Source organism: Salvelinus namaycush, chromosome 4, assembly GCF_016432855.1.
Source record: "Salvelinus namaycush isolate Seneca chromosome 4, SaNama_1.0, whole genome shotgun sequence".
In the NCBI taxonomy this organism is placed as follows: Eukaryota; Metazoa; Chordata; class Actinopteri; order Salmoniformes; family Salmonidae; genus Salvelinus; species Salvelinus namaycush.
In genome coordinates this window covers 9,029,824-9,050,228 of record NC_052310.1, presented here as the reverse complement: position 1 = coordinate 9,050,228, position 20,405 = coordinate 9,029,824, and the positions used below count along the sequence as shown (strand labels likewise).

The 20,405-nt window shown below is 48.1% G+C and overlaps 1 protein-coding gene across 1 annotated transcript; it reads left to right on the top strand.

Moving 5' to 3' along the window:
• Positions 1-325: 325 nt before the first annotated feature.
• On the top strand, positions 326-19,865 carry LOC120045345 (LIM domain-binding protein 3-like). Its single transcript, XM_038990225.1, has 8 exons — positions 326-414; positions 3,640-3,715; positions 7,947-7,969; positions 10,379-10,576; positions 10,915-10,944; positions 18,978-19,138; positions 19,334-19,370; positions 19,637-19,865. The coding sequence occupies exons 1-8, from the start codon at positions 326-328 to the stop codon at positions 19,740-19,742; spliced, it is 720 nt and encodes a 239-aa protein (XP_038846153.1). The 3' UTR covers positions 19,743-19,865.
• The last annotated feature ends 540 nt before the right edge of the window (positions 19,866-20,405 follow it).

Here is a 20,405-nt window from a genome sequence, read left to right as displayed (position 1 = left end):
CTGGGATTTGTTCTGGACCTGCAAAGGGGAGTGAGGACAACCTCATGAGCGAGAAAACACACCTGGAAACCCAAGACCAGGAGGTGATGGTCCTCCCCTGTGAACTGCTCGTTCCGGGGAGTTGTCTAGATCTTTGGTGCTCCCCTGTGAACTGCTCGTTCCGGGAAGTTGTCTAGATCTTTGGTGCTTCCTCCGCGCCTCTTCTGGTGTGATGATGAATGGTTCCTGGTTCCAGACAGGTTCTGTGAGAGGGATGGAGAGGGAGCAGGGGATGGGGTGGTGGAGAGTATGCCCATCAGCCTGGGCTGGTGCTGGAGGAGGAGCGATGTGGAGGCATGGCTGGACGCTGGAAGACAGAGGGAACAAACAGGGCAAGGCTCACCTGGCCATGGAGCACTCACAAATAGTTGGCAGGTGTGTTTAGTGTGAGTGCATCCATGGGGGAATTCTCTTTACGTACCTTATGGATGGATTCACTAGTGGGGAGGTAACCATGAACAGCCAGAGTGTGTCTTTCTGATCTGAGTGTATTGTCAGTGTCATGGTGATGGGTTATTGGTGGGGTCCAGGTTCAGGGTTTGATCATTCCGTTGCAGACGGGGTGAAGGCGGATTGTAGGGTTCGGGGGGTCTGGACTGAGGCTGACCAGCTTGCTGCTGTTCGGGATCAGGGGCAGGAAGAGCTAAGGGGGATGGATCTGATTCACTAAGGAGCAAGGGGGGGGGAGTCAGGGGCAGTAGGGGTTATGGTAGTGGGGTCAAGGGCAGTTGGTGGTGGGAGGGGTGGATCAGGGACAGTAAGGGGCGGGGAGGAGCGATCAGAGCAGGTAATGGACTGGTGGGGAAGGGGGTGGTATGATGAGGGGTCTAGGTTTCACAGAAGGGATAGGGAGTTTATGTTTGGAGAAAATCCAACACAAAACATCACTGAGTAACTACATCCTTATTTTCAACCATGGTGGTGGCTGCATCATGGAATGGGTATGCTTCACATCGGAAAAGACCGGGGAGTTTTTCAGGATGAAAAGAAGCGGAATGGAGCTAAGCACAGGCAAAATCCTAGAGGAAAACCTGCTTTAGTCTGCTTTACACCAGACACTGGGAGAGGAATTCACATTTCAGCAGGACAATATCTTTCAACAAGCCAAATCGGCACTGGAGTTGCTTAACAAGAACACAGTGCATGTTCCTGAGTGGCCAAGTTACAGTTTTGAATTAAATCTGCTTGAAAATGTATGGCAATGTATGGCAAAAAATGTCTGTAATCACTGCCAATGGAGATTCTAACATGTATTGATTCAGGGGAGTAAATACTTATCTAATCAAGGTACACTATACATACAATAGTATGTGGACACCCCTTTCAATAGTGGATTAAGCTATTTCAGCCACACCCGTTGCTGACATGTGTATAAAATCGAGCACACCGCCATGCAATCTCCATAGACAAACATTGGCAGTAGAATGGCCTTACTGAAGAGCTCAGTGACTTTCAACTCGGCACCATCATAGTATTACATCTTTCCAACAAGTCAGTTCGTCAAATTTCTGCCCTGCCAGAGCTTCCCCGGTCAACTGTAAGTGCTGTTATTGTGAAGTGGAAACAACGGTTCAGAGCAACAACGGTTCAGCCACGAAGTGGTAGTCCACACAACTTTACGGAACAGGACCAGTGAGTGTTGTAGCACGTAAAAACACACTACCGAGTTCCAAACTGCCTTTGGAAGCAACATCAGCACAAGAACTGTTCGTCGGGAGCTTCATGAAATGGGTTTCCATGGCCGAGCAGCCGCACACAAGCCTAAGATCACCATGCGCAATGCAAAGCGTCGGCTGGAGTGGTGTAAAGCTCGCCGCAATTGGACTATGGAGCAGGGGAAACGAGTTCTCTGGAGTCATGAATCACGGTTCACCATGTGGCAGTCTGATGGACAAATCTGGGTTTGGCGGATGCATAGTGCCAACTGTAAAGTTTGGTGGAGGAGGAATAATGGTCTGGGGCTGTTTTTCATGGTTTCGGCAAGGACCCTTAGTTCCAGTGAAGGGACATTTTAACGCTACAGCACACAATGATATACTAGGCAATTCTGTGCTTCCAACTTTGTGGCAAAAATTTGGGGAAGGCCCTTTCCCGTTTCAGCATGACAGTGCTCCTATGCACAAAGCGAGGTCCATACAGAAATGGTTTGTCGAGATCGGTGTGGAAGAACTTGACTGGCCTGCATAGAGCCCTGACCTCAACCCCATCGAACACTTTTGGGATGAATTGGAACGCTGACTGCGAGCCAGGCCTAATCGCCCAACATCAGTGCCCAACCTCAGTAATGCTCTTGTGGCTGAATGGAAGCAAGTCCCCACAGCAAGTCCAACATCTAGTGGAAAGCCTTCCCAGAAGAGTGGAGGCTGTTATAGCAGCAAAGGGGGGACCAACTCCATATTAATGCCCATGAGTCCACATACTTTTGGCCATGGAGTGTATATTAATAGTGTATTTTTCATGTATAAAAAAAAAAATTCTTCCACATTGATATTACAGAGTGTTTTGTGTAGATCGTGGACAAAAAAAATGCAATTAAATCCACTTTAATCCCACTTTGTAACACATGAAGAAATTCATTCTAAAGACACTGTACTTATGCATTATGTTATTTTTATGATAACATATTCACTTAGGATCTCGCTTGCGGAAGTCCATAAGCCAAAAAATGGATGACTGCAACAACCATGACTCTGTCACTAACAATCAGTCATGGTTGATATAACGTCACAATACACTCGAAACGCACGCTGGGAAATATTTGAATAAGGTTTTACAATAAGCAGTGTATTAATTAAACACTGTTACTGTGTCTATATGGATTCACAAACTCAACACTTTCAGTTTTGATTTAACACCCCGTGTGGATTTATTCAAATCAAAATGTATTTGTCACATGCTTCGTAGCAACAGGTTTAGACCAACAGTGAAATGCTTTTACTTACAGGTTATTTTCCAACAATGCAGAGTTAAAGATACAATAAAAAATAGAAATAGTGACAAGAGGAATACCACAGTAAATAATGAAAATAAATAACCAGGGAAAAATAACATGGATATGTGCATACAGGGAGTACCAGTATCGAGTCGATATGCAGGGGTAATTTAAGTAGCTACGTACTGGACATATAGGTAGAGGTAAAGTGACTTGGCAACAGGGTAGATAATAGACAGTAGCTGCAGCGTATGTGAAAAAAAGTTAGTGGGTCAGCCATTTGATTAGCTATTTAGCGGTCTTGTTTAGAAGTCTCATGGCTCGGGGGTAGAAGCTGTTTAGGGTCCTGCAGGTTCCAGACTTTGAACAGTCTGTGTCTTAGGTGGCTGGAGTCTTTGACTATTTTTTAGGCCTTCCTCTGACACCGCCCGGTATAGAGGTCCTGGATGACAGGGAAGTAAACACACACACACACACACACACACACACACACACACACACACACACACACACACACACACACACACACACACACACACACACACACACACACACACATACATACATACACACACACACACACATGTACTCTTGCTCTTAAAATACTTAGAAGATAACATGCTCAACTACATAATGCTAAAAATGTGTTGTTGTGGTTCTGAATCTAGGTCGAAACGTCCCGTCCCTATTCCCATGGCAATGCCCAGAATGGACTCCCCCATGCCAGTTATCCCTCACCAAAAGGTAAACACACATAAAAGTTTGTGAATTTCTGTCTGCGCGTGTGCACGTCTTTGAACAGAAGATGGGAATCAAGGCTGTGTGTTGGCGCCCTCTAGTGTTCCTAGTGCCTCTGTAGCAGCTTCCACAGTAAAGAGCAGAGGAGCAGAGGATCCTCCGAGTCTATATTCATGTAATTCCCCTCGACCACGCCCACAAATTGGGGAACACAAACATTCTTTCCAATTGACCCAAAAGAGCCAACTTCGTCTTATTTTACAGAAATAACAAAACATGCCGAAAAGCTGCTGCATTGTTGTTCAATGTAAATGTAGCCCGGTAAAAAAATCTGGACCTACGGTTCGTAATGCTCCCAAGTAAGACAATAGAGGCTCGGAGAAGAGCCCTGTCTCTCGACCTACGGTTCGTAATGCTCCCAAGTAAGACAATAGAGGCTCGGAGAAGAGCCCTGTCTCTCGACCTACGGTTCGTAATGCTCCCAAGTAAGACAATAGAGGCTCGGAGAAGAGCCCTGTCTCTCGACCTACGGTTCGTAATGCTCCCAGGTAAGACAATAGAGGCTCGGAGAAGAGCCCTGTCTCTCGACCTACGGTTCGTAATGCTCCCAAGTAAGACAATAGAGGCTCGGAGAAGAGCCCTGTCTCTCGACCTACGGTTCGTAATGCTCCCAAGTAAGACAATAGAGGCTCGGAGAAGAGCCCTGTCTCTCGACCTACGGTTCGTAATGCTCCCAAGTAAGACAATAGAGGCTCGGAGAAGAGCCCTGTCTCTCGACCTACGGTTCGTAATGCTCCCAAGTAAGACAATAGAGGCTCGGAGAAGAGCCCTGTCTCTCGACCTACGGTTCGTAATGCTCCCAAGTAAGACAATAGAGGCTCGGAGAAGAGCCCTGTCTCTCGACCTACGGTTCGTAATGCTCCCAAGTAAGACAATAGAGGCTCGGAGAAGAGCCCTGTCTCTCGACCTACGGTTCGTAATGCTCCCAAGTAAGACAATAGAGGCTCGGAGAAGAGCCCTGTCTCTCGACCTACGGTTCGTAATGCTCCCAAGACAATAGAGGCTCGCAGAAGAGCCCTGTCTCTCGACCTACGGTTCGTAATGCTCCCAAGTAAGACAATAGAGGCTCGGAGAAGAGCCCTGTCTCTCGACCTACGGTTCGTAATGCTCCCAAGTAAGACAATAGAGGCTCGGAGAAGAGCTCTGTCTCTCGACCTACGGTTCGTAATGCTCCCAAGTAAGACAATAGAGGCTCGGAGAAGAGCCCTGTCTCTCGACCTACGGTTCGTAATGCTCCCAAGTAAGACAATAGAGGCTCGGAGAAGAGCCCTGTCTCTCGACCTACGGTTCGTAATGCTCCCAAGTAAGACAATAGAGGCTCGGAGAAGAGCCCTGTCTCTCGACCTACGGTTCGTAATGCTCCCAAGACAATAGAGGCTCGGAGAAGAGCCCTGTCTCTCGACCTACGGTTCGTAATGCTCCCAAGTAAGACAATAGAGGCTCGGAGAAGAGCCCTGTGTCTTAGGTGGCTTAGAAGAGCCCTGTCTGTGGCTTCAGGCAGTTCGTGGGAGAGGTGGAAATGTGGGGACCCGGTTGTCCAAGTAGGCCACACATAGCTATGTCTGTGGAGAACATTTCATCACAGGTAAGATATTTAACTTGTTTAGTGTAGTTATTGTGTAACTCACGTGGCCGTCATGAAAAGGGGCGTGAGGGACGCCCTACAATATTACTTTTTTCTAAGTAGTGATAATGCTAGAGAGCAGGCAATGTTGAATAGAAATCCTTAGACATGTTGTACTTTTCTTGAATGTAGTTTGGTAAATTGACTAAAACAAGCAGACAACAATAACATTTTTGCTGTGAGCCAATGGCGTAACCACAGGTTGTTTTCCCCACAGACAGGAGGGGTCTCAACTTTCTATCCCATACCGACTGGAACTATCAGAGGCTCATGCTCATCTATCGTTTCCCTCATTGTTAACCCATCCATCACTCTTTATTTCTCCTAGCCCCTCACTACCGGTGCATCCCAAAATCACTCCCTTCCCTTGGCCCTCCATTAATTAGACCCTCCGATAGCCACTTCGGACAAGGCTGCAGGCTTCAGAGCGAAGTGCTATCCCGACCCGCGCCACGATATGTTTGGAGTTGGCACAGTTTGATACAAAAGCATGGAGAGTTATATGCCACAATTATACGCCACATGCATTTGTTTATGTCAGATTCTGAGACTTGACACATGTAACAGATGAAATACCTCCCAAATGAAATGTTAAACTGTTACTGAGGTGTAAAACGACAGGGGGGATTTGTTCATTTGAATTTCATGCCGTTTTATTCCTATTTAAAAGTGGAACATGAATTGCATCATTCAAACCACCAGTGTGTCCCAAAGTTGATGGGTTTATTGATCCCTTCAACACTCTCTGGAAGTCACCCTCTGAATATCGCAACATGTGACAACAGAGGTCCCTCCCGAGGGAGTTGGTAGGGGCGAGGGGGCAGTTTGGGATTCACCATATCTCTCTTGGAGGGTGATGAAGAAGAAGAAGAAGAAGAAGAAGAAGAAGAAGAAGAAGAAGAAGAAGAAGAAGAAGAAGAAGAAGAAGAAGAAGAAGAAGAAAAGCTGGAGGTGAAGAGGCCTGGGATTCTAACCTCCAAACCCTGTACATCCTCTCCCCTTGCCACTGCAGTGTCTCCCCCGAGCCAGAAGGGGCAATATAACTCCCCCATTGGCCTGTACTCTGCACACACTCAGAGAGATGGCCCTGCTGCAAGGGAAGGTGGCAGGAGAGGAGACTGGGGCTGCCAGATTTGGTAGAGAGGGGGCAAGCAGCGGAGGGTCATTCCTGGGGTAGGTAGCCTGGGGTCGTATAGGAAATGGAACCCTGTTCCCCGTATAGTGCACTAGTTCCCAACCACCACCTCCCACAACAAAACCTCCAAACTAACTGGGGAAAAATACTTCCTCCTCTCCCAACCACTGGAAACCCCTGGAACTAAGGCCTTGTTGTACTACCCCCATGTTTAATTTTGCTCGTCACTCTGTTCCTGTCCCCATCCCCTCCCCTGGTTATCTCCATTCTGGGACAACTTGAGGGGGGGAGGGGTTAACGAGCACACACCCCTCAGAACATTCCGTGATTATCCCGGGAACACATTACGCTGGCTCACATTCGTGGTCGCCACCCGGAGTGGTAACGTGCACGCTCGGACACACACCTGGACTGTCTCCAGGTAACACAGCACCACAGGGTCACACTGTTCGTGTGTACATGGCGACTACAGTCATTCCGCTGACAACGGGTGATTTAGCGCTTGGTCGCTGATGGCCTTTGAGGGAATGTTCTCTCACCTCATCAGTTCAACTAAGCTGGGCTGGGGGGTGAAGTTAAGAGGTTGTACTGATTGGCATACGTTAAATGTGTCCGGTAACGTGTCGGTAAGCCTGACCGTATATCCCTAGTTCGGTACAGGTGACCCTCTTTTTGTAAGCTGACACAAACAAACACCAGAACAGCTGCTCCTCGCCATGCTGGAATGTTCCGCTCTGGTTGAAGTGGATCCCAACCCCCCTCTCATGCAGTATCTCACACACACACACACACACACACACACACACACACACACACACACACACACACACACACACACACACACACACACACACACACACACACACACACAGGGATAGATCCATATCTATATTCAGCACATAACCCCTAAACTGCTCCAACTATGTGGGTAGTGTGTGTACCTCGGGGGCTTGAGCTCAGAGTAAAAACACCAGTTTCTGTTCTCTCGAAGAAAATTAACAACAAAGTATTCTTCTTCTGTCTGAGTGTGTGTACGCGCACTTGTGCATGTCTGTGGGTGTGTGTTTGTGTGTGTGTGTCATGTGACTGTGGAGCTCCTGCTCCTGTCAGTCAGTCTGCTGGGTCGCAGGAATTCCTGGGAAATATCACAGTGATCACACACAACTATATATATACTGTATATATATATATAAACACAACTGCTATTATAACACACAGAACGACTCCTAGAACTATCACCTTAATATCACTCTGATAATACCTTACTCTCTCTCTCTCTCTCTCTCTCTCTCTCTCTGTCTCTGTCTCTGTCTCTGTCTCTGTCTCTGTCTCTGTCTTTGTCTCTGTCTCTGTCTCTGTCTCTCTCTGTCTCTGTCTCTCTCTCTCTCTCTCATTCTCTCTCTGTCATATTGTTACAGATCATTGCAAACACGGCTGGAAAGTCAGTACCACCTGAAAGTGGATCATTTGCATGAACAATGTTGAAGAGTGTGTATGAGCTTAGGTGTGTGTGCTGGCGTCTATTTCGTGAAATGGCATCTCGTGCGAGCACTGATCCATTCTCTGTTGAGGATGAAGTGTCTGTTCTCAGCATCTCTGTCAGAACCGTCGTGTCAGTGTGCTGCGTCCACATGGCAGTCTGTTAATGCAGTACAAGGTCACACGGGTACTAACCCCGACTAGTGATGGGGGAAAGAAGCTTCCTGACACATTGAGCATTTCCAATTGTTATCGAAAATAGGTTCATTACCTGAGGCTTTAATCAACGCGTTGCACACTAGTGGCACCTGCTGGTCAAAAGAATTTAGAGCAGCCAAATTATTATAGATTACGTCGACCACGCTGTAGCACGAGTCTTATACATTTTTGTCTTCTACCAAACCAATCAGGTGGTTGTTCGACGAAACGAAGCTGCGGTCGTCATTGATCACGTGCTTCTGATAAAGTGATACATGCATCGGCACACTGCTTCGATGTACACTGCTTAGCGATTTCGACGCATACGCATCAAACGTAACATCACTAAACCTAAACCTATATTTCATGAAGGGTTTCTATAAGTTTATAGACTATTCATTATTTATTCATTATAATTTATAAATAATAAGTAAACTGCTTATATACTAATGATGAACAGTCTAAATACGACTTATAACCCTGTTACCAACCCTTTATAAAGGAAAAGTGTTACCCAGTATAATGTACTAGGGTAATAACACTGTAGATGCTGAGATGACGTCTAGTGTTGATGAAGTCCAATTGTAATAACACGTATCAACGCTGTGGTGAAATGTTTAAAAAATATAAATGATCAAATACTGCTTTGTGTCATTTTCATCAGGATATACCGTACAGGTGTATGTGTTAGAGTGCTCATAGGTATGCATAAATACATTTATGGCCAGTACATGTATGCCGGACTATGTGTGTTTATGTGTGGGTACTCATTCTGTATGTTTATTGACGTGTGCATGTACGTGCATTAGTAGAATACAGTACGAACGTTAATAAGGCATCACTACTACCTAGGAATGTACAGTGTTCATGTTTGCAGTGTGCGTGTAGTGGTGGTGTTGTCTTTTACATCCGATTTACTATTAGCTAGCTTTGATTGGTTTAGTTTCCATTGCTTGTCTGTAGAATGTGTCAGAGATATTGTGTTTCTGGATCAGTGTGTTGGCGTGTGTATTTCCCTGACGTCAAGGCTCATGCTCAATGTCTTAGTCCTCAGTTGACATTAGAGTCAATGTATTACTAACACAAAGTAATTTCAGTTGTAGAAAAGGTTGTCACCTCTATCTGTTTAGAGAGAGAGACTAGGTACAATGTAATCAGTCATAGTGTACATGAGACAGACAGACAGACAGACAGACAGACAGACAGACAGACAGACAGACAGACAGACAGACAGACAGACAGACAGACAGACAGACAGACTACTAGAGAGACAGACAGGTACTATATAATCAGTGTACTGGAGAGACAGACAGGTACAATATAATCAGTGCCAGTGTACTAGAGAGACAGACAGGTACTATATAATCAGTGGAAGTGTACTAGAGAGACAGACAGGTACAATATAATCAGTGCCAGTGTACTAGAGAGACAGACAGGTACTATATAATCAGTGCTAGTGATTATCATAATGTGGGTAAACACTGTAGTGCTGTTCAGAGTGTAAACCCTCAGAGAAAATACATTTAAGTTATGTCTCTGTCTCTATGCCTCTCTGTCTCAGCCTCTCTGTCTCAGCCTCTCTGTCTCTGCCTCTCTGTCTCAGCCTCGCTGTCTCTGCCTCGCTGTCTCGGCCTCTCTGTCTCTCTGCCTCTCTGTCTCTCTGCCCCTCTGTCTCTCTGTCTCTGCCTGCCTGTCTCAGCCTCCCTGTCTCTGACTCTCTGTCTCTCTCTCTGCCTCTCTGCCTCTCTGTCTCTCTGCCTCTCTGTCTCTGCCTCCCTGTCTCACCCTCCCTGTGTCTCTGTCTTTACCTCTCTGTCTCTACCTCTCTGTCTCTGTCTCGCTGTCTCAGCCTCCCTGTCTCTGACTCTCTGTTTCTCTGTCTCTCTGCCTCCCTGTCTCAGCCTCCCTGTCTCAGCCTCCCTGTCTCTGTCTCTCTGTCTCTCTGTCTCTACCTCTCTGTCTCTCTCCTACTCCTGCTGCACCTCTCACCATCCTCCTCTCTTTCTTTTCCCTCCTCTCTTTATATCTCTCTGGCCGTCTGATTCCCCTACAACCTGTGAACCCAAATATGGATCCGTATTGCCCCTTTATCCCACAAAACCCTACAAACCCTCCCAAAATTACCCTTTATCCCTGACCCTTGACCCTGTGACTCGACCCTATTCCCCTCCAGTCAGGAGTATTTGCCCAACTTTAACCCCATAGCTCTGAAGGACTCGGCTCTGTCCACCAATAAACCCATCGAGGTGCGCGGCCCAGGAGGCAAGGCCACTATCGTCCACGCTCAGTACAACACCCCCATATCCATGTACTCTCAGGACGCCATCATGGACGCTATTGCCGGACAATCACAGTCCAAGGGCCATGACGGGTAGGAACACATACACACATTGCACACACAGACATATGCAAACACGCACGCACATGGATACAGACACACACACAGGCACGGGCGCGTAGACACAATGCAGAGACTACATTTTGTATTAAGAGTCACGCTGTATTTCTACACTCACACTTGTCATCTTTCTTTCCTTCCTTCCTTCCTTCCTTCCTTCCTTCCTTCCTTCCTTCCTTCCTTCCTTCCTTCCTTCCTTCCTTCCTTCCTTTCGTCTCTTCATCCACAACCAACCAATCAATCAACCACCCTGTGTCGTGTCACCCACCCCTAAACCTGCACCCCGCCCCCCTCTGATCACATGACCTCAGTGAGGATGTTCCTGCTGGCTCCCCCCTGGCGTAAGTATAAACCATTTACTTTTACACCCTACTACTCTCCTCTATATGATATGTGTCATTTATTAGCTTACTGTAATGGAGTAATATCAGGCTCATGTAATGAAGTAATATCAGGCTCATGTAATGAAGTAATATCAGGCTCATGTAATGAAGTAATATCAGGCTCATGTAATGAAGTAATATCAGGCTCATGTAATGAAGTAATATCAGGCTCATGTAATAAGCACTATCACATCTGTCTCATATGATATATTTACATTTGCATATATCATATGGATCTGATGTTTTCCATGTGGCTCTCTGTCCATGTGCTGTAACGCTCTGGGTGTTGGGGGGGTGTGAAGTCAGGCGCAGGAACAACAGAGAGTTCAATATAGTGCTTTTAATGCACACACGGTAAACAACGTCCCCACGAAAACACTGGGTGTACAAACAAATGCCCCATACACGGGGGACAAAAACCCAGTCCAAATACACTCTATGAACGAAACAAACAATACGTTCGTCTACTCCCGATACCAAGGTACAACTGATCAATCCCGCACAAAGAAACGTACGGGCTGGCTGACTAATAAAGCCCAACTAATTATAATCACCTCAACACAGGTGTAACAAATAAACACATAAGGAGGGGGAGGAAAAAGAGTCAGTGGCAGCTAGTAGACGACGACCGCCGAGCGCCACCCGAACCGGAAGGGGAGTCACCTTCGGTCGGAGTCATGACAGTACCCCCCCTCTGACGCGCGGCTCCCGCAGCGCGCCGACACCGGCCTCGAGGACGACCCGGAGGACGAGGCGCAGGGCGATCCGGATGGAGGCGATGGAAATCCCTCAACATTGACGGATCCAAAATGTCCCCCACCGGTACCCAGCACCTCTCCTCCGGACCGTACCCCTCCCAGTCCACGAGGTACTGCAGGCCCCTCACCCGGCGTCTCGAGTCCAGAATGGCCCGTATCGTATACGCCGGGGACCCCTCGATGTCCAGAGGGGGAGGAGGGACCTCCGGCACCTCACCGTCCTGCAGGGGACCAGCTACCACCGGCCTGAGGAGAGACACATGAAATGAGGGGTTAATACGATAATAGGAAGGGAGTTGTAATCGATAACACACCTCGTTTATTCTCCTCAGGACTTTGAAGGGCCCTACACACTGCGGCCCCAGCTTCCGGCAGGGCAAGCGGAGGGGCAGGTTTTGGGTCGAGAGCCAGACCCTTTCCCCCGGTACAAACACGGGGGCCTCACTGCGGTGGCGGTCAGCGCTCCTCTTCTGCCTTCTCCTAGCTTGTTGGAGGGACTCCTGGACGGCCCTCCAGGTCTCCTTGGAGCGCTGTACCCATTCCTCCACCGCAGGAGCCTCGGTCTGGCTCGGATGCCATGGTGCCAGGACCGGCTGGTACCCCAACACACACTGAAAGGGGGACACGTTAGTAGAGGAGTGGCGTAGTGAGTTCTGGGCCATCTCGGCCCAGGGAATGTATCTCGCCCACTCCCCTGGCCGGTCCTGGCAATACGACCGCAGAAACCTACCCACCTCCTGGTTCACTCTCTCCACCTGCCCATTACTCTCGGGGTGATAACCGGAAGTCAGGCTGACCGAGACCCCCAGACGCTCCATGAACGCCCTCCATACTCGGGACGTGAACTGGGGGCCCCGATCAGAAACGATGTCCTCCGGCACCCCGTAGTGCCGGAAGACGTGGGTGAATAAGGCCTCCGCAGTCTGTAGGGCTGTAGGGATACCGGGCAACGGGAGGAGACAGCAGGACTTAGAAAACCGATCCACAATCACCAGAACCGTAGTGTTCCCCTGAGACGGGGGAAGATCGGTCAGGAAATCTACGGACAGATGAGACCATGGCCATTGTGGAACGGGGAGGGGTTGCAACTTCCCTCTAGGAAGGTGCCTAGGAGCCTTACTCTGGGTGCATACCGAACAGGAGGAGACATAAACCCTAACGTCCCGAGCTAAGGTAGGCCACCAATACCTCCCCCGAAGGCTCCCCACTGTCCTCGCCACCCCAGGGTGACCCGAGGAGGGTAGGACGTGAGCCCACCGAATCAGTTGGTCCCGAACACCAAGCGGCACATACTTCCGCCCCGCCGGACACTGAGGAGGCGCGGGTTCCGCCCGTAGCGCCCGCTCGATGTCCGAGTCCACCTCCAATACCACTGGTGCTATCAGCCTCGAGGCGGGGAGGATGGGAGTGGGTTCGGTGGACCTATCCTCCGTGTCGTAAAGGCGGGACAGTGCATCAGCCTTTACGTTTTGGGAGCCTGGTCTATAGGATAACGTAAACCGGAACCGGGTGAAGAACATGGCCCACCTTGCCTGACGTGGGTTCAGTCTCCTAGCTGCCCGAATATACTCCAGATTCTGGTGGTCGGTCCAGATGAGAAAGGGGTGCTTAGCCCCCTCAAGCCAGTGTTTCCACACCTTCAGAGCCCTGACCACCGCTAACAACTCCCGGTCCCCCACATCATAGTTACGCTCCGCTGGGCTGAGCTTCCTAGAGAAGAAAGCGCAGGGGCGGAGTTTTGGTGGCGTACCCGAGCGCTGTGATAGCACGGCACCCACCCCAGCCTCGGACGCGTCCACCTCCACTATGAATGCTAAAGAGGGGTCCGGATGCGCCAACACGGGCGCATCCGTGAACAGAGCCTTCAACCTATTGAAAGCTCCGTCCGCCGCTGCTGACCACCGCAACCGCACCGGGCCCCCCTTTAGCAGTGAGGTAATGGGAGCCGCTACCTGGCCAAAACCCCGGATAAATCTCCGGTAGTAGTTGGCAAAACCCAAAAACCGCTGCACCTCTTTTACCGTGGTCGGAGTCGGCCAATTACGCACGGCCTTAATGCGGTCACTCTCCACCACGCCCGAGGTGGAAATGCGATAACCCAGGAAGGAGACGGCTCGTTTGGAGAACACACACTTCTCAGCCTTGACGTATAGGTCATGCTCCAGCAGTCTACCAAGCACCTTGCGTACCAGAGATACATGCGCGGCGTGAGTAGCTGAGTAGATCAGAATGTCATCGATATACACAACCACGCCCTGCACGTGCAGGTCCCTGGGAATCTCGTCTACAAAGGATTGGAAAACGGCTGGAGCATTCTTTAACCCATACGGCATGACGCAGTACTCATAGTGGCCCGATGTGGTACTAAATGCGGTTTTCCACTCGTCTACTTTCCGAATACGCACCAGACTGTACGCGCTCCTGAGGTCCAGTCTTGTAAAGAACTGCGCTCCGTGAAATGATTCCACCGCCGAAGCGATGAGAGGTAGTGGGTAACTAAACCCCACTGTGATGGCATTTAGACCTCTATAATCAATACACGGACGCAAACCTCCCTCCTTTTTCTTCACAAAAAAGAAACTCGAGGAGACGGGTGAGATGGAGGGCCGAATGTACCCCTGTCCCAGAGACTCTGTGACATATGTCTCCATAGCCAACATCTCCTCTTGGGACAAGGGGTACACGTGACTCTTGGGAAGCGCAGCGTTTACCTGGAGATCTATCGCACAATCCCTTCCCGGTCGATGGAGTGGTAATTTCGTCGCTTTCTTTTTACTGAAAGCGATTGCCAAATCGGCATACTCGGGGGGAATGCACACCGTGGAACCCTGGTCTGGACTCTCCACCGACGTGGCACCGATGGAAACTCCCAGACACTTTCCAGAACACTCCTCTGACCACCCCTGGAGAACCCCCTGTCTCCACGAAATACTGGGATTGTGCCGGGCCAGCCAGGGAATTCCCAGCACCACTGGAAACGCAGGCGAATCAATAATATAGAGACTGATACGTTCCCTATGATTCCCCTGAGTCACCATGTCCAGTGGAACTGTGGCCTCCCTGACCACCCCTGACCCTAATGGCCGGCTATCTAGGGAGTGCACGGGAAAGGGAGAATCTATCGGCACAAGCGGAACGCCCAACTTACGGGCGGGTCCGCGATCCATAAAGTTCCCAGCTGCACCTGAATCGACTAGCGCCCTATGCTGGGAAGAGGGAAAAATTTAAGGAAAAAAATCAAGACAAACATGTGACCAACAGGGGGTTCTGGGTGAGTTTGGTGCTGACTCACCTGGGGTGATCGAGAAGTGTTCCGCCTGCCATCTCGACTCCCAGACGGACCCCCCCAGCACCGATCGGCCGTGTGTCCTCTCCGACCACAGCTGGTGCAGGGGGGGCCTCCTCCTCCGATACCCCTAGGCACGGCCCCTCCCAACTCCATCGGGATGGGAGCCGGGGTGCTGGGTGGTGGAACGCACAGGACCCTCTCCGAATGCCCGCGGGCAGCCAGCAGATTGTCCAGTCGGATGGACATGTCAATTAGCTCATCAAGGGAAAGAGCGGTGTCCCGACACGCTAGCTCCCTGCGGACGTCCTCCCGGAGACTACACCGGTAGTGGTCAATAAGGGCCCTGTCGTTCCACCCTGATCCCGCGGCCAAGGTCCGGAACTCCAGCGCGTAATCCTGGGTGCTCTTCTTCTCCTGCCTGAGATGGAATAGTCTTTCACCCGCCGCTCGGCCCTCTGGGGGGTGGTCAAACACGGCACGAAAACGGCGGGTAAACTCTGGGTAGTGCTCCTTCGCTGAGTCTGGGCCATTCCAGACTGCGTTTGCCCACTCCAGAGCACAACCGGTTAGGCAGGAGACGAGGACACTCACCTTCTCCGCTCCCGAGGGAGTGGGGCTAACGGTGGCCAGGTATAGTTCCAGTTGAAGTAAGAAACCCTGGCACCCCGCCGCAGCTCCATCATAATCCCTCGGGAGCGTAAGACGGAGCGCGCTGGACCCGGGGGATGGAGAGTCCTGAGGGGGGGGAGCCGAAGGTAGAGAGAGGAGCCCACTCCTCTCCCATCGGTCCATTCTCTCCATCATTTGGTCCATGGCCGATCCGATCCGATCCGATGGAGGACGGTGGTATGGTGGAGAACCCGTTCCTCCATCGATGGGAGAGGGTTGGCTGCTGCTCCTGCTGACTCCATTTCTTGTGATGCGGGATTCTGTAACGCTCTGGGTGTCGGGGGGTGTGAAGTCAGGCGCAGGAACAACAGAGAGTTCAATATAGTGCTTTTAATGCACACACGGTAAACAATGTCCCCACGAAAACACTGGGTGTACAAACAAATGCCCCATACACGGGGGACAAAAACCCAGTCCAAATACACTCTATGAACGAAACAAACAATACGTTCGTCTACTCCCGATACCAAGGTACAACTGATCAATCCCGCACAAAGAAACGTACGGGCTGGCTGACTAATAAAGCCCAACTAATTATAATCACCTCAACACAGGTGTAACAAATAAACACATAAGGAGGGGGAGGAAAAAGAGTCAGTGGCAGCTAGTAGGCCGGCGACGACGACCGCCGAGCGCCACCTGAACGGGAAGGGGAGTCACCTTCGGTCGGAGTCGTGACATGTGCCTAGCTATTTATTTGTCCATGTGCCTAGCTATTTATCTGTCCATGTGCCTAGCTATTTATCTGTCCATGTGCCTAGCTATTTATCTGTCCATGTGCCTAGCTATTTCTCTGTCCACGTGCCTAGCTATTTCCCTGTCCATGTGCCTAGCTATTTATCTGTCCATGTGCCTAGCTATTTCTCTGTCCATGTGCCTAGCTATTTCTCTGTCCATGTGCCTAACTATTTATCTGTCCATGTGCCTAGCTATTTCCCTGTCCATGTGCCTAGCTATTTCTCTGTCCATATGCCTAGATATTTCTCTGCCCATGTGCCTAGCTATTTCTCTGTCCATGTGCCTAGGTATTTCTCTGTCCATATGCCTAGCTATTTATCTGTCCATGTGCCTAGCTATTTCTCTGTCCATGTGCCTAGCTATTTCTCTGTCCATGTGCCTAGCTATGTATCTGTCCATATGCCTAGCTATTTATCTGTCCATGTGCCTAGCTATTTCTCTGTCCATGTGCCTAGCTATTTCTTTGTCCATATGCCTAGCTATTTATCTGTCCATGTGCCTAGCTATTTCTCTGTCCATGTGCCTAGCTATTTCTCTGTCCATGTGCCTAGCTATTTATCTGTCCATATGCCTAGCTATTTCTCTGTCCATGTGCCTAGCTATTTCTCTGTCCATGTGCCTAGCTATTTCTCTCGCCGTGTCTGTCTCATTTCCATGTGTCTGTAGTTTGCATCCAGTTTCTTGCATCCAGAGGTGAACTAAGGTGTTTCAGGGGTAAACTAAGGCGTTTCAGCATGTTTTCAGGGGTTAACTAAGGTGTTTCAGGGGTTAACTAAGGTGTTTCAGCATGCTTTCAGGGTTTACCTAAGGTGTTTCAGGGGTTAACTCTGGTGTTTCAGCATGGTTTCAGGGGTTAACTAAGGTGTTTCCGGGGTTAACTAAGGTGTTTCAGGGGATAACTCTGGTCTGATTACATAACAGAATGTTCTGAGTATCACTGGTCTCCCCCTCCTGTTCTAACCCCCCTAACACTAGACGAGGCTCCTAACCCTAACCCAGCCAACCATCCTCCCGGAGAGACCTACTCTAGCATGCCTGATCCAGCTAATCAGTTGCCCATCAAGAACTTGATAGAATCAGATGTATTAGAGCAGGGGAGGAGCAAAAGCGTAAATACCCAGTAACTGTCTATACGTACTAGTGCCAAATAAGGGTTATTTGGCTTGTAACCAGAGCAGAACCATTTTTGATGCTATATAAAACCTTTTTTGAAGGTTCTATAAAGAACCATGCTAATAAGATGTTAAATGGATCTTGTATGGCGCTATAAAGAACCTTTTCCTAAAGTCCCATTGAAAAGGTTCTATAGTGCATTCGTAATGTATTCAGACGCTCAGACCCCTTCACATTTTGTTACGTTACAGCCTTATTCAAAAATGTATTAAATCATGTTTTTTCCTCAACAATCTACACACAATACCCCATTATGACAAAGCAAAACAGGTCTTCAGACATTTTTGCAAATGTATTAAAAATAAAACACAGAAATGGCTTATTTATGTACATAAGTATTCAGACTCCTTGCTATGAGACTCGAAATTGAGCTCAGGTGCATCCTGTTTACATTGATCATCCTTGAGCTTTTTCTACAACTTGATTGGAGTCCACCTGTGGCTTACTGGGGCGTTACAAAAAAATGAACGCTGATACAACTCAAATCTGGACCCCCTAGAGCAGGGTTCCCCAACTGGCGGCCCCGTTTGGCCCGAGCAAAAAAAAAAACATTTTTCTTTTTTTTCTTTTCTTTTCATTGTTGGACATAAGACTATAAAAACACCAGAAATCAGCTCCAAGTGATTTTAATGATCTGTTCCCAAGTATTCCCACACATAATATATACTGTACATGTGATTGTATACAAATGTAAGAAAGGTTTGAAATTATGTTTTAGTCAAATATTTGATCGATTTGGGATTCTTTTCAGTCTACAAATAATTAGTAATTATGTTGTGGTCCCCCGACCATTCCCCCCCCCCCCCCCCCCCCCCCCCCCCCCGGCTGAATCTAGTTGATGATGCCTGCCCTACAGGCTCACAGTGACTATCGGTTTGAGTAATGACTACAAAACCACTTAAGTAACTGTACTCAGATACATTAAGTGCAAGAGGTTTCCTCAACATTTTTATTGGAATCCAGACAGATTTAGAATATCCAACAGTTTACATTTTCATTCACCCTGCAACCTGCATTCATAATGACTGGCAGAGTTTGGATAAACTTGGAGACTGCCTAAGCCATTAAAAGTGGAACAACCACTTCAGTAACGGGTGCAAAAAACGAAACGATTGTATTAGTTTGGAAAAATGTATGTTATTTATCTTTGTGTAGCATAAGATTAATCAATTATTCAATGTAGTTGTGTCATTTAGTTTTGAATCAGTACCACATAGACATTTTAAGTAATAATTACTTTTCATTGACTTTGAGTTTCATTGACTTTGAGTTCAAATACAACTTTCTATAAGTATTTGAGGTAAAAATGCCTTGGGGGTTTACAGTAATGGACTAGTTACTGACATCATGTATCCTGCTTGCAGCGGTTCCCTGCCTGTGAAGGACCCGGTGGTTGACAGTGCGTCTCCAGTCTACCAAGCTGTGATCCAGCAACACGACAGAGACGAGGAGATGGCCAGACGGGCTGCCAATCTGCAGTCCAAGAGCTTCAGGATCCTGGCCCACCTCACCGGCACAGAATACAGTCAGTACACCTCTACTCAACTCTCTCTCTCTCTCCTTCCCTCTTCATCCCCCTGTCGACTCTGTACCTCTGATGACTTCATGCATAGATGTATTTTCTTCATCTTTTATGCATCCTCACCTCTCTTCTCCGTCTTCTCCCTCCCTTTCTCTTCTTCCGCTCCTCCCCTTCTTTTCTCCCCCTTTCTGTCCTCAGTGCAAGACCCAGATGAGGAGGCCCTACAGAGATCAAGGTGAGGCGCATGCACGCACACACACACACACACACACACACACACACACACACACACACACACACACACACACACACACACACGCACACACACAGTCTTGTGGGGACACACAATTCATTCCCCATTCAAAATCCTATTTTCCCTAACCCTAACCTGTACCCTTACCCTAACCTTGACCCGGAAACCTAATCTTAACCCTAAGACTAAACCTAAACCTAACCCTAAAACATTGACCCTCTGTCTCTCTCTTTCTGTCGTTCTCCCAGGGATAAGTTTGAGTCGGAGGTGAAAGGACCTCGCTTCCGCAAGCTGAAGAACTGGCACAACGGGCTCTCAGCTCAGATCCTCAATGTCCCTGAGACTCCCGTCTAATTGATCTGTCAGATCTATCCTTTACCTTTGGAATGTTTGGAATGTCTTTCCTTTGTTTTTCTTTTTGGTTGTTCTGTCTCTCCTAACTGATAGGGAACTGTACAAAAACATATTTAAGAGAAATTGTAAAAGTGATCATGTAAACACACACACGCTTGCGAACACGCACACATGCACACAATTATTTACGCATGCTAAATTAACAAAAATGCACAGACAAATACATAAGAATGTACAAACACCCACAAATGTAAAATGTACTATTATCAACGTGAATAAATATTTCCTTTAAAACAAATTAGCTGTGTGAGTGTTGGTCATGTGTCTCTGGTAAATTTTTCTCAACTTAAAGATATGACCTCAGACACCCGGTGATCAACCATTTAAAAAATATATATTTATGTATTGATTTAACCTTTATTTTTAACAGGGGAGACATATTGAGACCTAGATCTCATTTCCAAATGCGCCCTGCGTTATACAATGAACAAAAAACACAAACAAAAATATATACACTACCAGTCAAAAGTTTGGACACACCTACTCATTCAAGGGTTTTTCTTTATTTTTACTATGTTCTACATTGTGGAATAATAGTGAAGACATTAAACTAGAAAATAACACATGTGGAATTATGTAATAACCAAAAAAGTGTTAAACATA

Bases quoted from the DNA above. Each gene is read 5' to 3' on its own strand.
- LOC120045345 (XM_038990225.1), top strand. From the start codon at position 326: ATGTGGAGGCATGGCTGGACGCTGGAAGACAGAGGGAACAAACAGGGC. The intron at 415-3,639 runs GTGTGTTTAGTG...TTCTGAATCTAG, and splicing joins CACTCACAAATAGTTGGCAG to GTCGAAACGTCCCGTCCCTA. The intron at 19,371-19,636 runs GTGAGGCGCATG...TCGTTCTCCCAG, and splicing joins GAGGCCCTACAGAGATCAAG to GGATAAGTTTGAGTCGGAGG.